Consider the following 22,003-nt stretch of genomic DNA (forward strand, 5'->3'; position numbering starts at 1 on the left):
ACATCCTCACCAATACTTGTTATTTTCTGTTTGTTTGCTTTAAAATAATAGCCTAGATCCTAATGGGTGTGAAGTGGTATCTCATTGTGCTTTTGATTTGCATTTTCCTAATGATTAGTGATGTTAAGCATCTTTTCATGTGCTTATTGGCTTATATATCTTCTTTGGAGAAGTATCTATTGAAGTCCCTTGCTCTTTTTAAATCAAGTTGTTTTCATGTGGTTGAAATGTAGGAGTGCTTTATATATTCTGGATATTAACCCCTTGTCAGATGTATGTTTTGTAAATATCTTTTCCCATTCCATGAGTTGCCTTTTTACTCTATGGATAGTGTCTTTTGATGCACAAAAGTTTTTAACTTTGGTGGAGTCCAATTTATCTATTTTTACTTTTCTTGCCTGTGCTTTTGGTGTCACATCCAACAAATCATTGCCGAATCTAATTTCATGAAGATTTTGCCCTATGTTGTCTTCTAAGAGTTTTACAGTTTTAGCACTTACATTTAGGTCCTTGATCCATTTTGAGTTAATTTTTGTATACGGTGTAAAGTAAGGATCCACCTTCATCCCAACACCAAGACTACCTTTTCCCCACTGGACGGTCTTAGCGCCTTCGTCTAAAATCATTTGACCATATATACAAGGGTTTATTTCTGGGCTCCCTGTTCTATTCCTTAGACTATATGTCTGTCGTTATGCCAGTATCACCACTGTTTTAATTACTGTAGCATTTTGTAAATTCTGAAATCAGGAAGACTGAGAGCTCTAACTTTATCTTTTTCAAGATTGCTTTGACTATTCAGGATCCTTTGAGATTCCATGAGTTTTAGGACAGATTTTTCTATTTCTACAAAAAAAGGTAGTTGATATTTTAAGGGAAAAAATCCTTTGAAAAAGCACTTTTTTTCTTTTCCATAATGGTTCATTATAGGATATTGAATATAGTTCCCTGTGCTATACAGTAGGACCTTGTTGTTTAACCATTCTATATATAATAGTTTGCATCTGCTAATCCCAAACTCCCAATCCATCCCTTCCCCCCGCCTCCCCCCTTGGCAACCATAGTCTGTTCATATATAATAGTTTGCATCTGCTAATCCCAAACTCCCAATCCATCCCTTCCCCCGCCCCCCCCCCCCTTGGCAACCATAGTCTGTTCTCTATGTCTGTGAGTCTGTTTCTATTTCATAGGTAAGTTCATTTGTGTGATATTTTAGATTCCACATATAAATGAGATCATATGGTATTTGTCTTTCTCTTTCTGACTTACTTCACTTACTATGATCATCTCTAGGTCCATCCATGTTGCTGCAAATGGCATGATTTCGTTCTTTTTTATGGCTCAGTAATATTCCATTGTATATATGTACCACATCTTTATCCATTCATCTGTCAATGGACATTTAGGTTGTTTCCATGTCTTGGCTATTGTAAACAGTGCTGCTATAAACACAGGGGTGCATGTATCTTTTTGGATTACAGTTTTGTCTGGATACATGCCCAGGAGTGGGACTGCTGGATCATATGGCAACTCTATTTTTAGTTTTTTAAGGAACCTCCATACTGTTTTCCATAGTGGCTGCAACTTACATTCCCACCAACAGTGTAGGAAGGTTCCCTTTTCCCCCATACCCTCCCTCTCCGGCATTTGTTATTTTTTGACTTTTCATCGATGGCCATTCTGACCAATGGGAGGTGGTAACCTCACTGTAGTTTTGAGTTGTGATAATTAGCAATGATGAGCATCCTGAAAAAGCACTTTGAATCTTCTACCAGTGACTGATATTTCCCTACTGTTGCTGGAAGCTCATAGTTGGAATAATCATTTGTATACATCCTCTTATCCACACCCCAGAATTTTTCACAAGGCATTAATCCTTGAACAATGTAAAAAGCATATAAAAATTAGTATTATTCAAATTTCTCCTTAAAACATTACGATGGGAGCCCTAAAATATATGAAGCAAAAACTAACAAAATTGAGAAATAGATAATTCATCAATGATTGTTGTTGAAGACTTCAGTGCACCACTTTTAATACTGGATAGAACAACTAGGAAGAATACCAACAAGAAACAGAAGACCTGAACAATATTATAAACCAAGCAGACCTACCAGACATTTATAGAACACTCCACCCAACAACAGAAGAACATACATACACATGGAACATTCTCTAGGACAGACCATATGTTAGGCAATAAAACAAGCCTGAATATATTCAAAAGGATTGAAATTACACAAAGTTCTCCAACCCCATGAAATGAAATTAGGAGATGACAACAGTAAGTAATTTGGGAAATTCCTAAATATGTGGAAATTAACAACACCCTCCTAAATCACCAATAGGTCAAAGAAATCACAAAGGATATTAGAAAATACTTTGAGATGAATGAAAGTGAAAACACAACACTTAGGAAAACCAAAACTTATGAGATGCAGCTAAAGCACTGCTCAGAGGGAAATTTATACCTGTAAATACCTACAATAACAGGGAAGGAAAAAAAAAAATCTCAAGTCAACAACATAACCTTCCACCTTAAAAAATTAGAAAAAGAAGAGCAAACCAAACCCAAAGCAAGCAGAAGGAAAGAAATAACACAGATTGGAGAGGAAATAAATGAAATAGAGAAATGAAATAAAAAAGAGAAAAACAGAGAAAACCAAAGTTGACTCTTTGAAAAGCTCAATGAAACTGACAAATCTTTAGCTAGACCAATCAAGAAAAAGAGAGATGACTCAAATTACTCAATTCAGGAATAAAAGAGAAGACATCAACGCCAATGTTACAGAAATAAAAAGGTTTCTAAAGGAACACCAAGAACTATGGTATGTCAACAAAATACATAACCTAATTGAAATGGACATTCTAGAAAGATAGAAATTACTGAAACTGATTCATAAAGAAAACATTAGGATGGAAAATTCCAAAACTAAAATTGTGGTTAGTTACACAGTTTCTAACAATTAGGCTTGGAAATTAGTTCCATGATAGATGGAGTTGAGTCAAATTTCCCAGTATAGAAATCAAAGATCTCATATTCCATGATAAAGTACAGGCAGACAAATCTTTTGTTGAATTAACCTCTTGGTTAATTGGACACCACTTGTGCCCCCCGCCTCTCACCCTTTAAATCCCATCCAACAGGACTAAGCTGTCTTTGTCCACAGCAGTGACTAAGTTAGTAATACTTTACTGTATTGGTTTTTCATCTTTCCGTTTTCACTTTTTGCAGTCTCCCACTCTTGTTTCCTGAGATCACTTCTCAAAATAAACTACCTACATGCAAAACCCTTGCCTCAGCCTAGATTTTCTCCCAGAAGATAGTGCCTAAGAAAGGCTTTAAATAGGCCTTCAAACTTCCGTTCCTTCCAACTACCTTTCTGATGATTAGTTAGCACTTAAGAAGATCCACTGAGACATGACACTGTGGTAGAAAGAGCACAGCACTTCTTCCCAGACTGGGTACAGCCTGGAGCTCTCTTACTAACCTAAGTTCAACCTCTTCAAATGAAAAATGGATACTGTTATCCATTCAAAAGCACTTTACAAACTCTAATGTGTTATACAAATGACAGTTACCCTTATTACTAATGAGATGTATCAGACAGAAGAATCTGTTCATGTCTAGATTCAGGTAAAAATACAAGATCAACTTATAGTAGTTGTGTGTGAATGTTAGTTCTATGAGTAAAAATCTTCTGGACTCTGATAGAGTGTGGCTCTATCTACAATGCTTTAGTTTTTCTGAGAAAGGAGAATGTATTCATATATTACTTACCGAATTACAAATAAAGTATTTTACAAATGCCTTTTACATACTTACAAATGCCTTTTGACATAGGGTAGAGTATCATTCCACAAAGAGAAGCAAATTATATAAACGAGGTAACAGTTTAAAAAGTATTTCAGAATTATGGACTCACTCAAAGCTCAGGAAGAAGCTATTTTGTTTCATTTAACACAAAACTCCAACAGAAATAGAAATCGAATGGCTCACAGTATAATTAAATGCTTTGCTTAGATGAAGGTTCTTAAGCTCAGTCCCTGAGCTGGTTTCAAGGGAGTCCTAAACGCCCTAGAAGTAAATATAACATGTGTGTTAATGGGTACATGTGGATTTTTCTGAGAAGTTTTATATTTTTACCAGAAAACAATAAACCAAAAAAGAAAAACTTTAAGAAACATTAGATGTTGGTATTTTACTGGTGTGTTTCCAAAATGCAACGCATATCTGAAAAAAGAAAGGAAAAAAAAAACCTAAAGCTTTGTTTTCAGGATTTGAGGAGGGGCAGTGGGAATGGCTGCCTTGCTGTGTCTACATCTAGGAACACAGTGTGCAGCTTTATGTTCAGGCTTCATTTATGAGCTATAATGCCAGCATATGGGTTGGTTACAATAGCTCTTCAGAAACTCTAACATTACAGATTTTTCTGTTAAGATTTCACATTTTTGATGACTTAAATTTTATCTAATACAAAATCCTTTGCATTCCATCTGATGATACAAGTGACAGGGATGAAACACCTAGGATACTTTCTGTGTCATGACATTCTAACAAAGCAGTTTTACTGTTTCACTGCTGTGCTGACCTGAGGGAATGATAACACATCCCATTCAGAAGAGTTATCGCAATAAAAAGCCATGACTCTGATCACAATGGAAACCACCAGTAACACTGCCATTTGTGGAGCACTTAGTGTACTGCATCTAGCCCCAGTGTAAATAACAGTAATTTGGCTCCATGGCAGCAGAGATGTTTATTTGTGGTTAAGTCTTGTTAAGCCCTCATTGTAATGAAAACAGCATCAAAATAAAGTGGAGGATAATCCAGTTTTACGCATGACTTAGAAATAAAACTAACACTCTGTTCCTGCCCCACCAGTCCTGTGTCTTTGTCCAGAACCCTCTCTAGTCTCCCAGCCCCACCATATTACCAGGCCAACAAGGAGGAAGAATCCACCTGAAGCCGGGTTTCATCTCACTTTCATCAAAATGAATACACTAATAAAACCCAACAGTTGTTCCCATCACCAAAAGTTTAATCCTAGGGTACCTATAAGGTTAGTCAAGATTGAGAATTATTCTTTACAGTACTTAAATTATTGTGCTTCAAACCTAAGAACAGATTATTGAGCTCTCTTAATGCAAAGAAACCTAAGAACATTAAATTGAGCTTTCTTAATAAAAAGAAATGTTTGCCAAGCTAAAAAAGTTCTTTATGCCATGCAAATTACCTTAGGTATTCAGTCTTTTAACGTCTTAATTCAGTCAACATACTGCGTTTGCAAATCTATCTACTGTAAAGACACACTAACCCACAATGGCTAGGAAATTGGGCATTCCATTGAATTTTTCCCAGATACAGCCTACTAGATTATCAAACAATAAGGTTACAAAATTAAAATGTTATTGAATGTAACACGTTTTATATATTAATTCAAAAGGCATTTTAGGAAGACTGTGAATGTGAATTTTAATTGGACTAAACAAAACATAAGTATAGTGTTAGAAAGTATCTAACAGTAATTGATACACCATGGAAACTGTCTTTTGGAATAACTTCTTATTGCTACTCTGCCAACTGTCTTTCTCATCAGATGCTATAAAATATCAAATAGTCATTTGGGCTTCTTAACTCTTATAGATTCCGGATAAAAGGGAGTTCACTCTGATAATCCAAAATGACAACGTAAGTGAAGGTGCCTGGCAAAAAGTAAAAAGCCCATATAATTATGGAATTACTATGAATCGGATTAGAAGCTTTGTCAGACCAAGAGCTCATGTCTCAAGGGTCTTTAATTACAAAACTCATGTTCTGGCCACATTATACTTCAATAATTAAGACCCCAACCAAAATCCAGTCCATACGGTGTTGGTGTAAGATGTTTATTAGTGTAATTTATTTAGCACAATGATCACATTAAAATGTCCCAATATACAAAACTGTTGAAATCTAAAGTCACAAAAAATACAAACTTAGGTGAGTGAATAAAGTTATAAAAATATTATTTAAAAACAAAGTTCTACATCTTCAACACTGGGCCAAAGAAGGAAAAAAACAAGAGAGAGAGAGAGAGAAAGAGAAAGAGAGAGATTGCACATAAGAAACAACACATTTCAATAGAGCAACCCTGACAGGTCTTGGCTACCTCACCAGTGAGATCCTGGGCCACTGGGTGTGACCATGATGGCAATACAGCGTTTCATTGCAGGACTGGCTACTTCATATGAAGCTGTATGTGAAACGTTCCATTTATTTCCTTCAAAATGAAACATCCAAGTGAAACAGAGCTAACAATATACACTAAATTTTAGCTGGCTGATAGTAGAAATGTTCAACAATTCCATAAACTCAAAGAGAAACATTTGGAAAAAAACAAATTTCAAAGAGAAATAAACATGACAAAATGGAAATTAAAGTGGAATAAATCAATGTCAATAATGAAGTGTGAGTGTATGTTTCTGACCACAGCTATACCACAGGGGTCACACCCAGGCTTTTCTACCCACCTGTCACCTAGACAAACTGCAGAGATTAGTTAGAAGTGATGGAAGGATGTCAAGCATGATTTTTTAAAGTTAGCACTAACAGTTGTGAAAAGTTCCTTGGCTAGGGAAAAAAAGTCACAAAAAAATATGAAACAACTACATGCCAAATGAAAAGAGCTATGTTTTATTTGATGGTGCGCTCTCCTATGGTATTTTTCATATTTTTCTCCTTTGCTAAGAGTTTTCATATTTACCAACTGCTTAGAATGTTAGCATAAGCACTTCCCTCTAAAATGTGCCTCCCTTAGCGTCTTCTCTCCAGAACCCACAGAAGGAATTCCTGGCAGACGAACAAGCCACAGGACCACAGGAGGGAATGCTTCCTAAATTCCAGAAGTCATTGCAGGGTCTTGGTTTAAACTTTCATAATATTCTAACTTTCCCATCCCCAAAGTAGTTTTGTATCAGGGGACCTAAAACAATGTACATCTCAAATCTTCCTCAGAACATGGTGCCAAATATTTAATCTGAAATAATCAGTAGCTTAGTGATTATACAAACCTGCATAGTCAGTAAGAGGATAGAAAATTTTAAAGAGTATCTCACATTCCAGATCTTAAACCAGAACTCCTCTACAATTTCAAAACATGGCCCATGTTTTATATTCTATTTCTAAAAATCCGATCAAAGCTTATCATTTGAAAAGTTCCACAGTATTTGTCCCAGATGGTTTCAGATTTTTTTAGCTTTTAGTTTGGGAAAATGAGGAATGAGAAAAAGAAAGTCCTGCTGGGACAATCCTCAGAATGTGTGAAAGTAAATCCTAAGGTTCGTGGTAAAGGACTTGACACACAGGTATTTATATGTGACCCACCAATCCCACCTCAGGGTGTACAAAGGCACCTCCACAGTTCATAGGGAGGCTAACACTGAACAGAGCTGGAGTCCAGTCAGATAATCATTTCATTAGAAACCTAATAATTGGTTGTAGTTCTTCAATGTGTTGCAATTTAACTTCATTCTCAGGTTGCTACAGAAAAAGTTACTTTCTATCTGTATCAACATCCCAGTATTCTAACAATACAGGATTCCATTTTCCTTAACTTCCCAATTATTATCTTGATAGTTCATGATCATGTTAAGAAAGTTGGGATATGAAATTCCACACACAATAATAAGGCTGTCAAATTTTCAGGAGAATCTAAGCCTGGACAAATAGATCATAATTTCGTAATAGAAACAATTTCAGCCCAACTTGCAAATAACAAAGGATGATTTCATTTCAGGAAATATTTTTCAAAGTTTAATCAGAACTACTCTAAATTAGAGAACTTTAAATTAAAATAGCTATAATTATTCAGATGTTAGTAAGGTAGAGAGAAACATAGGTAGCCTGAAAGATGAATCTACCCTAAAAGCGAGCTCACAGAGGGAGGGAGGAGGGAGAGAAGAAGGGAGGTTCACGGCAGTGCTGGTGGCCTCGATCCCTTTATGAAAGCACACCTTCTCATTTGCTGCTACATTACCCTGATTCAGGTTGAAGATCTGAAAACCAAATGAAAAAGGCCAACTAAGGGGCCTCCCTGGTGGCGCAGTGGTTGAGAGTCCGCCTGCCGATGCAGGGGACACGGGTTCGTGCCCCGATCCCGGAGGATCCCACATGCCGCGGAGCGGCTGGGCCCGCGAGCCATGGCCGCGGAGCCTGTGTGTCCGGAGCCTGTGCTCCGCAACGGGAGAGGCCGCAGCAGTGAGAGGCCCGCGTACAGCAAAAAAAAAAAAAAAAAAAAAAAAAAAAAAAAAAAAAAAAAAAAAAAAAAGGCCAACTAAAAATGTTTAAAGAAAAGAAAAATGTGAGACTGAATTAAATTAAAAAATGAGTTTTAAAAGAGAACAAGAAATAAAAGACATTAGATGACCTTCATAAAAATACTAAAATTAAAAAGAATTCATCTGGTACTTTGTGCTCACAAAGGGAAACGAGGTTCCATCAAGCCCTGCGGAGCACAAAAGGAAGCAGGTGGTTTGCTCAGGCATCAGCAGAAATGGGCCCCGAAGAACTACCCTCAGCTTCTTCTATATCGTGTCCAGGAAGGAAAGCAAAGCTCTGCAAAATGCTGAAGGTTTTACAAGTGTAACGGTGCTTAGGAAAGATCACTGGTCTGGTGTTGCAGCAGCCCCAGTGTTGAGAGACACGCTAGGCTTCTAGGAGGAGAAAAATAGAAAGAGAGGAAGAAGTAGGAAAGGGAAGGAAAGGGTGGAAAAGCACAGATCATTAGTAAACAGCAAGTTCAACATTGCAAGATGCTCATAAACCCTTTATACACTGTCAGCAGAGCGGGTCTGCTCTTAGGACTACAGATTAACACTCTGAAGGAAGCAGAAGTAGGAATTTCCAAAAGAGCATGGAGCTACATGCTCCAGTTAGTGATGGCCAAATTAGAATGATGTCACAACATGCTCTGAAAACATGCACTCTTGGCCCCCTCCCTACTCCTTTCCACCCCCAATGAAACATGCATATTTTCAGTAAAGCACCTTCTTTAATATAGTCAAGAGGTCAGGTTGAGAACACAACATCTCCCCAGGTGTGCAAACTATATTCTACACAATGGTGGAGAGGTGTCCAAGAGCAGAAAGACCTGCTCTCATAATGGCACTGGGCAGTTCATAAACAGCTGGGTTCTTTTTTGCAGCTAGAGAACTGAAGTCTTCAAACAGTAAGGGCCAGGCTGCATGTTCTTCCTGTTCTTTTTTCCTGCACAGTTAAGCTGTGGCAGTGGGAAACAATTGCTACATAAAGTCTGAGTCTCCTCTGGTCAGACCTGACATCCTGCTGGAGAAGAAACCTACTCTAGTGTGGTAGTCATTTCCTTCCCGGATGAAAATGGCATTCATTCTTCCAAATGGCTAACCAAATCAATCCCTTCAAGCCATTCCTTCCCCTAGCACTGCCTCCTCATTAAAGAAAGCTGAATTTATTCATTTTTTAAAAGTTTGTGTTCAAGCTTCTTCTCCTTTCATCATGGGGATATTTCTACAAACATTTTCTTAAAACCAAAATTATATAGACCTTTGCTTTCAAAGCAGACACAGAAACAGTCAACACTACATACGAACTAAGATTATCAAAAAAACAAAAAAATTTCAGTTCACAAAACTGGAAGATAAATAAGGTCGCACTTCAGGTTGTTTCTAGCTTTTGAAGTAAAGAGTTCCTAATTAATGAGTTGCTAATAAGGATTTATTGTCACTGGGTAAAACTATCATTCATAACTAATAGAACCTAGTCATCAGTAAACCTAACATACAAAGATGTATACAACATTTCTAAAGGTCACAGAATAAAGAGTAAATCCTGGAATAACCGCTAGTGATAACAGAAGGCTTTTTGGAAGCCTTAGAAACCGAGAAATCCTATGGTGGCTCAAGGAAAGGCTTCTCAAGGCTAAGGTATGCGTGCAAGAAGAGGAACACAGACATGGCTAGCACTTGCCTCCCTGCAGTAATGTGAAGCAAGCGTTATGCCCAGTTAAAAGTCTTTTCAGTTGGGTCAACAGTGTCAGCCTGATTGCGCACTTAAGCTATTAAGTGCAGTTATTTTTTAAAATTCAACATGGCTCTCATATCAGCTACCTAAACAAAGATTTACATAGTATTGTACATCCCTATGGACGCTGCTACTGCTTCAGGAATTTTCCTCACTTCAGATACACTGGGGGAACCCACAGGAACTCAGTGCTAGTCCTGGTAATGGGCTAGGCATCAGAGACAGATTTCAAAAGTAACAGTTAAGGGGAAAATAAAGGAAAAACAGACTGAGGGCACAACAGAAAGGAAAGAACTTTTAATTTCCAGCTCTCAAGTTTCCTAACATTGAGCCATGGAAAGCAAACTGAGTACAGTGTGCATTCAGGGATGAGACCTGCCCAAAGAACTGTAGCAGCCAAAGGACTCCATTATAATAACAATTTTTTGGTCATTCTGCAACAAAAGCATATTGTTAAGACTGATCCAGCGCCTATGTGGTACAACTACAAAAGATATTCAAGGAATATCAAATGAAATTCTCTCTTTCCATTGTTGGAAATGTTATGGGGCAGATGCCCTGGGTTAATACAACCACCAAGAACAAGAGTACCCTTAGAAATAATCCATACGCTTCCACTAACAATCCTCCTCAAAGGAGCTGATCAAGGTGTTTACTGTGACTGTTTCACCCACACATTTGGGGACTCCTGGAAATCACTTACCAGTGGCATCATTCCCTTCTATTCCGTGGTCACCGTTGGCAAGCACTGTTGCTTGAGAAGATGAAGTACCTGCAATGACCACAAAGAATAATTACCCACTGTGACAGATAGAAAAATGAAAAACAGACGCAACTACTGTCTAACTAGTAGAATTTTTGTCACTCTTCATAGCATTAGCTTAAAGCAGATAAAATCTGTCCAAAATTTAAAGATCCAATAAAAGGAAATCTAGAAACACAGAATACAACTGAGTCATTGATTTCTATGGCATCCAAACTCTGATAAGCACCACGACTACAGGAGAAGCTTTCCTAATAACAAGTCTAAGTCTTTCCTGCTCTGTACATTGTCAAAGGTTACTATTATACTCAATAAAACCATCATGAAGCACCATAGGTTTAGAACCTGTGATTCAAACCAAATGGTCCAAGGACACAGAGCCGTTTAAAACAACCCCCACGTGGGACTTCCCTGGTGGTCCAGTGGTAAAGAATCCACCTTCCAATGCAGGGGATGCGAGTTCAATCCCTGGTCCGGGAACCAGGACCCCACAGGCTGTGGGACAACTAAGCCTACGCGCCACAACTAGAGAGCCCATGAGCTCTGGAGCCTGAGTGCCACAACTAGAGAGAAGCCCGCACGCTGCAATGAAAGATCCCGCATGCTGCAACACAGCCAAATAAATAAATATTAAAACAACAACAACAACAACAACAACCCATGTAGAAAGTCCAGGGCACCATCACTGCTCCTGTACATGAGGATTACCTGGAAGTCACCAGCAGCTCTGGAAGCAGAGGGCTTTTTTTTTTTTTTTTTTTTAAGGTATCCTTATAGACTATAGTTGTATCTTATTTCCTAATAACTAAGGATGTTGAGCAACTTTTCACCTGTTTACGTGCCATTCTTTTATTTTCTTTGGTGAATTGAACAGTCAAATTTTTTGGACTATTTTTTTAATTGGGTTGTGTATTTTCTTATTATTGAATTTTGAAGACTGTTTGTTGTTCTGAATACCAACCGTTATCAGATGAGTTTTGCAAATATTTTCTCCCATAAACGTATTTTCCAAGAAAATACATCCAAGAAATGTATTTTTGTTTTCTTAACTGTCTTTTGAACAGCAAAAGCTTTCGATTTTGATAAAGTCTAATTTATCATTTTTTCCTTCATGCTTCCATGCTTTTGGTGGGATATCTAAGAAATTTCTGCCTAACCCAAGGTCACAGGATTTTCTCCTATGCTTTCCTCTAGAAGTTTTATAGTTTTCATTTAGGTTTCCCACTGAGGTCTATGATACATTTGGAGTTAAATTTTTTACGTGGTATAAGATATGGGTCTATGTTCATATTTTTGTACGTTGACATCTAATTGTTCCTTTACTCCACTGATTCCTTTGCACCTTTCTTGAAAATCAACTGACCATATTACGTGTAGGTCTGTTTCTGGACTCTCCTGTTCCACTGACCTATAAATCTATACATTTTGCCAGTACCACAATGTCTGGATTACTGTATTTGTATAAAGTCTTGAAATGATGTCACACAAGTCCTGCAAATTAGGTCTTTTCCAAAATTGTCTTGGTTATATTTTAGTGTCTTTGCTTTTCCATGTAAGTTTTAGAATCAGTTGTTGATTTATACAAAAAAATCCTGATGGGATCTTGACTGCACTGATTGTATAGATCAATTTGAGGACATACAACCTTTTCTGAAAGGCTCTGACGATATCTAACATTTCAGCAACCTGCTTAGTCTGCAGTCAGCCTGCCAACCCAAGAGGTTCCTACAAATCACTCTTACTTAACAACCTCACAGGGATTTCCCTGGTGGCATGGTGGTTAAGAATCCGCCTGCCAATGCAGGGGACACGGGTTCGAGCTCTGGTAAGGGAAGATCCCACATGCCGCGGAGCAACTAAGCCTGTGCGCCACAACTGCTGAGCCTGTGCTTCTAGAGCCCTCGAGCCACAACTACTGAAGCCCGCGTGCCTAGAGCCCATGCTCTGCAACAAGAGAAGCCACCACAATGAGAAGCCTGTGCACTGCAACGAAGAGTAGCCCCCACTCTCTGCAACTAGAGAAAGCCTGCACACAGCAACAAAGACCCAATGCTGCCAAAAATAAATAAATAAATTAATTAATTAATTTTAAAAAAGATTAGGGAACTAAGTCAAATAATGCTTAGTTCCCTAAGATTAGGAGAAAAAAAAAAACCTCACAGACATATTTTTCATAAGACAAGTAAAAATCTAGAACATATGCTATTAAAATATAAAATGCAAGATTTTACTTTGGAAGACAGCAAACTACAATGTCCAAGCTTCTGGGTCCCACAAATCCAAAGCAGACATCTTTCATATAAACTCATTGAAAAGATCATTCATTCTGTAATCTCAGGTAACAGAGGAACAACTAAAGAGAACAACCTAAAAGAACAAGGCAGACTGAAAGAAAATATCAACTAACTGGAAGAAGAAGAGGAAAATAAAGGAATGAAAGATAACAGACTTTTATTAAATACCCAGTATGCACCATGCTAGGGCTTCACATATTGTTTTACTTATCCAGAGAGATAGAACAAATATGAGCTAGAACATATTTGGCCTAAATAAATTCCCTTTTACCCTCAGACAGTAAGCTTATAAAATTTATTCTTCCTAGCTCAAGAAAAAATGCATATTTTCAAAACTCTGCCTCAGATGAAAATGCAAATTGCAAAAAAAATAAATAAAATGCAGACTATAGGAAAATGCGAATTACAAAAATGATTCCGTCTTCTGGCCATGAGAGTGATAAAATCTTTTTTTTAATTTGATAATAGCCTGTGTTGGCAAAGGTGTAGGAAAATGGGTAATCTCATACTCCACTGGAGGAATATAAATGTAAACAACTTTTTTATGAGAAAATCTGGCAGTCTATCAAATTCTGAAATACCAGTTTAACTCAAGAATCCATTTTAGGTGCTGGAGAGGGTGTGGAGAAAAGGTAACCCTCTTGCACTGTTGGTGGGAATGATACAGCCACTATGGAGAACAGTATGGAGATTCCTTAAAAAACTAAAAATAGAACTACCATATGACCCAGCAATCCCACTACTGGGCATATACCCTTGAGAAAACCATAATTCAAAGAGTCATGTACCACAATGTTCATTGCAGCACTATTTACAATAGCCAGGACATGGAAGCAACCTAAGTATCCATCAACAGATGAATGGATAAAGAAGATGTGGCACATATATACAATGGGATATTACTCAGCCATAAAAAGAAATGAAACTGAGTTATTTGTAGTGAGGTGGATGGACCTAGAGTCTGTCATACAGAGTGAAGTAAGTCAAAAAGAGAAAAGCACATACCATATGCTAACACATATATATGGAATCTAAAAAAAAAAAAATGGTTCTGATGAACCTAGGGGCAGGACAGGAATAAAGACACAGAGGTAGATAATGGACTTGAGGACACGGGGAGGGGGAAGGGTAAGCTGGGGCAAAGTGATAGAGTAACAATGACATATATACACTACCAAATGTAAGACAGATAGCTAGTGGGAAGCAGCTGCACAGCACAGGGAGATGAGCCCCGTGTTTTGCAACCACCTAGAGGGGTGGGATAAGGAGGGTAGGAGGGAGACGCAAGAGGGAGGGGTTATGGGGATATACGTATGCATATAGCTGATTCACTTTGTTATACAGCAGAAGCTAAGACAATATTGTAAAGAAATTATACTCCAATAAAGATGTTTTTTAAAAAAAGGAATCCATTTTAGGTATGTAGTTCACAAAAAGACATACAACACACATAAATAATCAGAAAAGGTGTGGGGAAAAAAATATACCAAACACCACTGGTAACTGCTAAGGAATGTAGTGCAGGGAAATAGAGATGGGGATAAAAAGGAAGACTTTCACAGATGTAAAGTCCTGTTTTAACTGAGCCCCTTAAATAGTGGATAGATAGCCAACTGAAGCACACAGGCCAGCTTCAACATAGTATCACAAGCAGTTAGAAGCAGCAGGAAAGATTGCTAAAAAAATTAAGTAATAAAAGATCTAGAAATCAAGAAGGGTACCCCCCAGTGGAGCAGAAATTACAAGGAATATCCAAGAAAGTGAAGCAGATAGACCACACTAAGGAGAAACCCCAGCCCAAAGAAGGCACAGGAAAACAGGACTCCAAGGTACTCTAGGCTTAGAGACAGCAGCGATGATGGGACTCAGTTAAAAGCTGTCAGGTCAGTCCCCACTTCCCCCATGCTTTCCTTCCCTCACCCCACAATAGTCACCTTTGTGCCAAACCCAAGATGGGAACAGAGACTGAATGCTTTGGCACAAGAGGAAGCCAACGGGTGCATGGTGATACCCAGAGGAGTTGGGGGGGAGCCCCCCCCCACACCTGGCAGCACTGTCACACCCCTGCCAGAGGCGTGTGGTAGAAAAGTCATGTTATCACAGGGAATCTCAAGTATTGCCAAATAACTGAGGAAAACTACTACCAAAAAAGAAAGGCATCATGTTCAAAGAGAATAAATGTCACCCAGCGAAACAATGTTGATACGGCAAATAGGAGACTTTTAAAAAGAAATATGTCATTTTCCTCTAGGGATGAAAGAAACTATCACACATCTGTGAAACAAAAGCAAACCCCTAAACAAAGTGAATTATCTAATGACTAACAAATCCTTTCCAGGTTAGGTAGTTCTCAATTCTTTGCTTCTCCAGAATTCAAAGGGGTCATAATGTTTAATAATACTGAGTTATGGAATGCTTAGCATGTAACTCAAAGATTTAAAGATATTACCACAATAAAGCTTCCATTCCCACATACTTAGCTGAGTGAATAAGGTTTTTCGGCTATTATTATCTATAAAAACAATAGGACTAAATATTGTTAAAACCTTTCCATCCTAACAAAAAATAGTTATCCAGATTTATGGTCTAATCAAGGAAATTAATAGTCCCCATAATCTCATCAGAAAAACATTTCCAATCAGATTCAACTTTTATGGTTGTTAATAATTTGTCAAAAAAAAACTGTGATCAACTGGGTACTACTAGTATTGATAATTGTGATGATAAATCTCCTCTGGACCAAGTTAATGCTTAGGAGCCTTTGGTTACAGAAACTTTTTAAATTAAAATTTAAGGGTTTTTTTTTTTATGTGGACCATTTTTTATTTATTTTTTATCTACCTATCTATCTTTGGCTGCATTGGGTCTTCATTGCTGTGCACGGCTTTCTCTAGCTGCAGCGAGTGGGTGCTACTCTTTGTTGTGGTGCGCAGGCTTCTCATTGCAGTGGATTCTCTTGTTGTGGAGCACAGGCTCTAGGCACGCGGGCTTCAGTAGTTGTGGCTCGCGGGCTCTAGAGCGCAGGCTCAGTAGTTGTGGTGCACGGGCTTAGCTGTTTCGTGGCATGTGGGATCTTCGCAGACCAGGGATCATACCCACATCCCCTGCATTGGCAGGCGGATTTTTTTTTTTAACATCTGTATTAGAGTGTAATTGCTTTACAATGTTGTGTTAGTTTCTGTGGTATTACAAAGTGTATCAGCTATATATCCCCATATCCCCTCCCTCCTGCATTTCCCTCCCACCCTTCCTATGTCACCCCTTTAGGTGATCACAAAGCTCCAAGCTGAGCTCCCTGTGCTATGCAGCTGCCTCCTACTAGCTATCTATCTTACATTTGGTAATGTATATATGTCAATGCCACTATCTCACTACATCCCAGCTTACCTTTACCCTTCCGTGTCCCCAAGTCCATTCTCTACATCTGCGTCTTTATTCCCGTCCTGCCCCTAGGTTCATCAGAACCTTTTTTTTTTTTTTTTTTTAGATTCCATATATATGTATTAGCATACGGTATTTGTTTTTCTCTTTCTGACTTACTCACTCTGTATGACAGACTCTAGGTCCATCCTCACTACAAATAACTCAATTTCATTTCTTTTTATGGCTAATATTCCATTGTCTGTATGTGCCATATGTTCTCTATCCATTCATCTGTCATTGGGCACTTAGGTTGCTTCCATGTCCTGGCCATTGTAAATAGAGCTGCAGTGAACATTGTGGTAACATGACTCATTTTGAATTATGGTTTTCTCAGGGTATATGCCCAGTAGTGGGATTGCTGGGTCATATGGTAGTTCTATTTATACTTTTTTAAGGAATCTCCATACTGATCTCCATAGTGGCTGTATCAATTTATATTCCCACCAACAGGGCAAGAGGGTTCCCTTTTCTCCACACCCTCTCCAGCATTTATTATTTGTAGATTTTTTGATGATGCCCATTCTGACTGGTGTGAGGTGAAACCTCATTGTAGTTTTGATTTGCATTTCTCTAATGATTAGTGATGTTGAGCATTGGCAGGTGGATTCTTAACCACTGCGCCACCATGGAAGTCCCAAGACCTACCACTTTAGTTTGTAGACATTCATTACTTGCTAGTCTGCACATTAACATAACCCAAACCTGAACAAAATGATTCTAGTTCAATAACAGATAAAATGACTTCAATTCAGTTTAACGAGCAATGATTGTATATCTACCATGTGCCAAGAGCAGTGATCTCTCTTTAACGCATATCTGACCATGTTTCCCAGTCCCACCTTATCTCCCCACAGACTGTGAGACTCTGCATGATGTCACTGGATGTGCTTCTCCATGTTCCACCCTGTCACTTGTCTCACTTGTCATTTTGACCTCTGTTTTCTTATCACTGTGCAACTTGAGGTTGCTGGTAAACTCTGAACTATTCTGTGCCTCTTTGCTTTTCCTAAATGTGTCATTCTGCAGGAATATAAAAATAAACAAAACACTATCCCTACTCTAGAGTAGCTTAAGTGTGAGACAACAAATAGCTTAACTATGACCTTACAAGTGCCATGAGAAAGGAAGGTTCAGGGAAGAAAGGCACTTACCAAGGGGAAGACGAAAAGATAAAGGGGGTTGTGGGAGAAGATGGGAGAGGGAAGTCAGGGAATGTTCTTGGAAGATTACATCTAAACCCATTCGTAAAGGATTTTTTGTAGAAGACCACCTTTAGCCAATGCTTTATCATCAACCTCCTGATATGTATCTTTAGCCCAGAACTCTCCTCTCAATTCCAGACTCTCTTATCTAGCTGCCTACTGCTCTCGACTAGGTATCTTCTCCACTATCAGATAAGCTGAAATTCTTACCTTTCCCTCAAAATCTACTCCTTCTACAGCCTTCCCAATCTTACAAGATGACAATTCCTTCCTTTTGGTTGCTCAGGCCAAAACCTTGAGTCATCCTGGATTCATCCTTGGCAATGTATACCTTCAAAGGAGCAGCTGGGTGACATGGTGTGGGTTAAAGTCAGATGGGAGTGGGTTCAAGAGAGAATGAAAGGGGGGCTTCCTTGGTGGTGCAGTGGTTAAGACTCCGCGTTCCCAATGCAGGCGACCCAGGTTCAATCCCTGGTCAGGGAACTAGATCCCACATGCATGCCACAACTAAGAGTTTGCATGCCACAACTAAGAGTTCGCATGCCACAATTAAGAGTTCGCGTGCCACAACTAAGGAGCTGGTGAGCCTCAACTAACACCCAGAAAAACCAAATAAATAAATAAATAATTTTGTAAACAGAAGAAAGAATGAGAGGAAAGGAATTGGGATTAGGGAGTAGATACACCTTTTTCAAAGAAGGAACAGAATAAAAGAAAGTAAATGAGATAGACATAGACTGAGATAGGATTTTTTATGAAGGAAAAAATTATGGTATGTTTGATGCTGATGAATGGCCCAGCTGAAGAGAGGAACTGATGATGCAGGAGACAGAAGAGACAACTGCTATAGCAGTACCCTTGAGTGAGAGCATGAGCAGTTCACTCATGACAATAAAAGTAATAGCAGAGTAAAGGGCACAGATAAAAGTAGTTTAGGAGATGGGGGGGTGCATAAACTCTCTTTTGATTGAGTTTACTGATTATCTGTTCTAAAAGTCATCAGCTGAGAATATGAACAGGAAAGCAAGTGCTGGAGGTCTGAACAGAGAGAAGATGTGAAATAGCTGTCTAGGAAAGCGGAAGATTTTATAAATTCATATGAATTAGTAGCAGAGTCCTCAAGTACATGCTCTTTATGCAAATAAGACTCCCATTTACATTTCCTGAACATAATGTTTATAGGTCTAATAATTCTGCCTTTTGATCTAAATAAGTGAACATTTAGTTTTGAAAAATAGTTATCTATGAGACATTAAATCAATCAGAAAGTATGCATTCAGGAAGATGGTAAGGGTTCACAGAAAGAACATGGGGTTTAAAAATCATAAGAGGGCCTCCCTGGTGGCGCAAGTGGTTGAGAGTCCGCCTGCCGATGCAGGGGATACGGGTTCGTGCCCCGGTCTGGGAGGATCCCATGTGCCGCGGAGCGGCTGGGCCCGTGAGCCATGGCCGCTGAGCCTGCGCGTCCGGAGCCTGCGCGTCCGGAGCCTGTGCTCCGCAACGGGGGAGGCCACAACAGTGAGAGGCCCGCATACCGCAAAAAAAAATAAAATAAAAAAATAAAAATAAAAATAAAAAAATAAAAATCATAAGATCTGGGTTCAGGGCTTCCCTGGTGGCACAGTGGTTGAGAGTCCGCCTGCCGATGCATGGGACACGGGTTTGCGCCCCAGTCTGGGAAGATCCCACATGACGCAGAGCAGCTGGGCCCGTGAGCCATGGCCACTGGGCCTGCGCGTCCGGAGCCTGTGCTCCGCAACGGGAGAGGCCACAACAGTAAGAGGCCCGTGTACCGCAAAAAAAAAAAAAAAAAAAAAGATCTGGGTTCAGGTTGTGGTTCTGTCACTATAAACTAAATGATCAAATGCAATTCCCTTGTGCTCCCTAAGCCTGAATAGCCTCACCTGAAAGACGGGATAATATCTACTTCCCATGGTCACCAAGAGGACTAAACACAATAACACTGGAGGCAGCACCGTGGCAATTGCACAGTGTTAAGTACATGTTAACTATTATTATTCTCATTGTTGTTTAACTGTAGATTGATCAACTATATTGACCTACCTATAGAACAATTATAGATTGTTGACTGTAGATTGATCACTAAACTACAAAGTAACCTCAAGAGAACACTGAAATTAATTTACTTTTGCCTTATATAAAACCCATTTAAATGACATTACCAGACTAGGTAATAACTGCAAGACTAAGAAATAAGCAATTTACCAGAATAAAATAAAAGCAACACAAGGAGGTTAGAAGAAAATAAAAGGGAGATAGAGATTCTACCATACACATAACACCTAACGATCTCAAAATCTACGCTCAGAAGAGAAGAATAAAAACATTACAACATAAAAACAATTAGGTTTTAGAGTAGGAAAAAGCTTTGCATACTTCTCTGGAGATAAGGCTTGGGCTCTAATAATTGGAAATGATTAGACGTACCCTACTGGACATACGCAGTAGGGTATGTCCTCATTCGAAAGGTGCTATACTGTCTTCTTTCTGATATCCCAGAGGGACAGACTCCTATTTCATGAAGTGAAAACTTTCTCAGCTAAATACATACAGCACTGAAAACAACACAAGTTTTTTTTTTTTTTTTTTTTTTTTTGCTGTACGCGGGCCTCTCACTGCCGTGGCCTCCCCCGTCGCGGAGCACAGGCTCCGGACACACAGGCTCCGCGGCCATGGCTCGCGGGCCCAGCCGCTCCGCGGCACGTGGGATCCTCCGGGATCGGGGCACGAACCCGCGTCCCCCGCACCGGCAGGCGGACTCTCAACCACCGCGCCACCAGGGAGGCCCAACACAAGTTTTTTAAACTAATCACTTGCTCTGAGATATAAGGATATTGAAATTTACTTTTTTTTTTTTTTAATCTCTTCTCCTGCAATCTCTTCTCTTTCCCAGCAGTGGGATTTCAGAGTCCCACCACTGGCAAATCAATTTGGCAGAGAAGGGAAGTAGGAAGAAGGTGAGAGGGCACGTGTGCTGTGAAGAAGAGACACACAGTGAGTGCGCTTTGGGCAAAATGGGGAGGCTTCAGCATGGTCTCAATGCATGGCCTCCTTCTTGTGTAAAAGTCAGGCTTGTACCAACATCGCCCTCTGGTGGCCAATGAAGGTAGTTACAAAGCTCCACAACAGAAAGCCCCAGTCAGTTGAACAAGGAAAAGTTCTGTAGTATCTAGTTATAATCCTTCCCAGGACTTACTTAGGACCTTTCTCCAGGATCAAAGTTTCTCAGTCATGGACATGCATCCAAGTCACTTGCAAGGGCTTGTTTAAAAAACAGATTGCTGGGACTTCCCGGATGGCTCAGTGGTTAAGAATCCGCCTGCCAACGCAGGGGACACCGGTTCAAGCCCTGGTCCGGGAAGATCCCACATACCGCAGAGCAACTAAGCCCGAGCACCATAACTAGGGAGCCTGCGCTCTAGAGCCCGCGCGCCACAACTACTGAGCCCACGTGCCACAACTACTGAAATGAAGCCCACGCGCCTAGAGCCCGAGCTCCGCAACAAGAGAAGCCACCGCGATGAGAAGCCTGCGCACAGCAACAAAGAATAGCCCCCTGCTCTCCCCAATTAGAGAAAGCCCGCGTGCAGCAATGAAGAACCAACACAGCCATAAATAAATATAAATTTAAAAAAAAAGCCAATTGCTAAGTCCTATCCCCAGCGTTTGCCTAAGAATTGAATTTTGAACAAGGTCCCAAGTGATACTGCTGGTCCAAGAACCATACTTTGAGAACCACTGTCCTAAGATTAAAACATTCTATAGAAATAAGTTCTTAGCCTCAAAAACCTCCTGGAATGTTGGGGAGTAAGTATCCTCTCAGTATCATAATTGCTCTATCTAAGCACATGGAGTACAGAAAAATTAAGTGGCTTACCCACAAATTTGCCAACTATTTGTGTTTAAGGGTCAACAATGTATCAGATGTTCATTCAAACATCTGTGACAATGTTTTGAATGAACAAGAGTGACAGAAGTTATACTGTTACAGCTGAGAGAAAGCTTCTGTCTTTTGTCTTCCTAGCCTTGAAAACAGAGCCATACAGAGCTGATAATGAACAAGTATTAGGAAGATAACATTTCTGAAGGAAAAAAAAAGTAATACATATGTTCTGAAAAAGTATCTTGAGAATTGTTTCCCAAGGAGACAGGCATTTTTAGAAGAAGTTTAAAAACAGTTTCATTTCTAGGTATTTGGCTATTTAGGTTGGTTTTTTTTTTTTTTTTGCGGTATGCGGGCCTCTCACCACCGTAGCCTCTC

General features: G+C 39.3%; 1 protein-coding gene across 15 annotated transcripts in view; it reads right to left on the reverse strand.

Annotated features, from left to right (window-relative positions):
• Nucleotides 1-22,003, reverse strand: part of MAP4 (microtubule associated protein 4) — a 176,087-nt gene that overhangs the window by 83,764 nt on the left and 70,320 nt on the right. For all 15 annotated transcript variants that reach the window (XM_060111181.1, XM_060111180.1, XM_060111179.1 and 12 more), the window contains one exon: nt 10,743-10,811. In XM_060111181.1, the coding sequence (XP_059967164.1) occupies nt 10,743-10,811 (69 nt within the window). The remainder of the gene's footprint in view (nt 1-10,742; nt 10,812-22,003) is intronic.

Source organism: Mesoplodon densirostris, chromosome 10 (genome assembly GCF_025265405.1).
Source record: "Mesoplodon densirostris isolate mMesDen1 chromosome 10, mMesDen1 primary haplotype, whole genome shotgun sequence".
Taxonomy (NCBI): domain Eukaryota; kingdom Metazoa; phylum Chordata; class Mammalia; order Artiodactyla; family Ziphiidae; genus Mesoplodon; species Mesoplodon densirostris.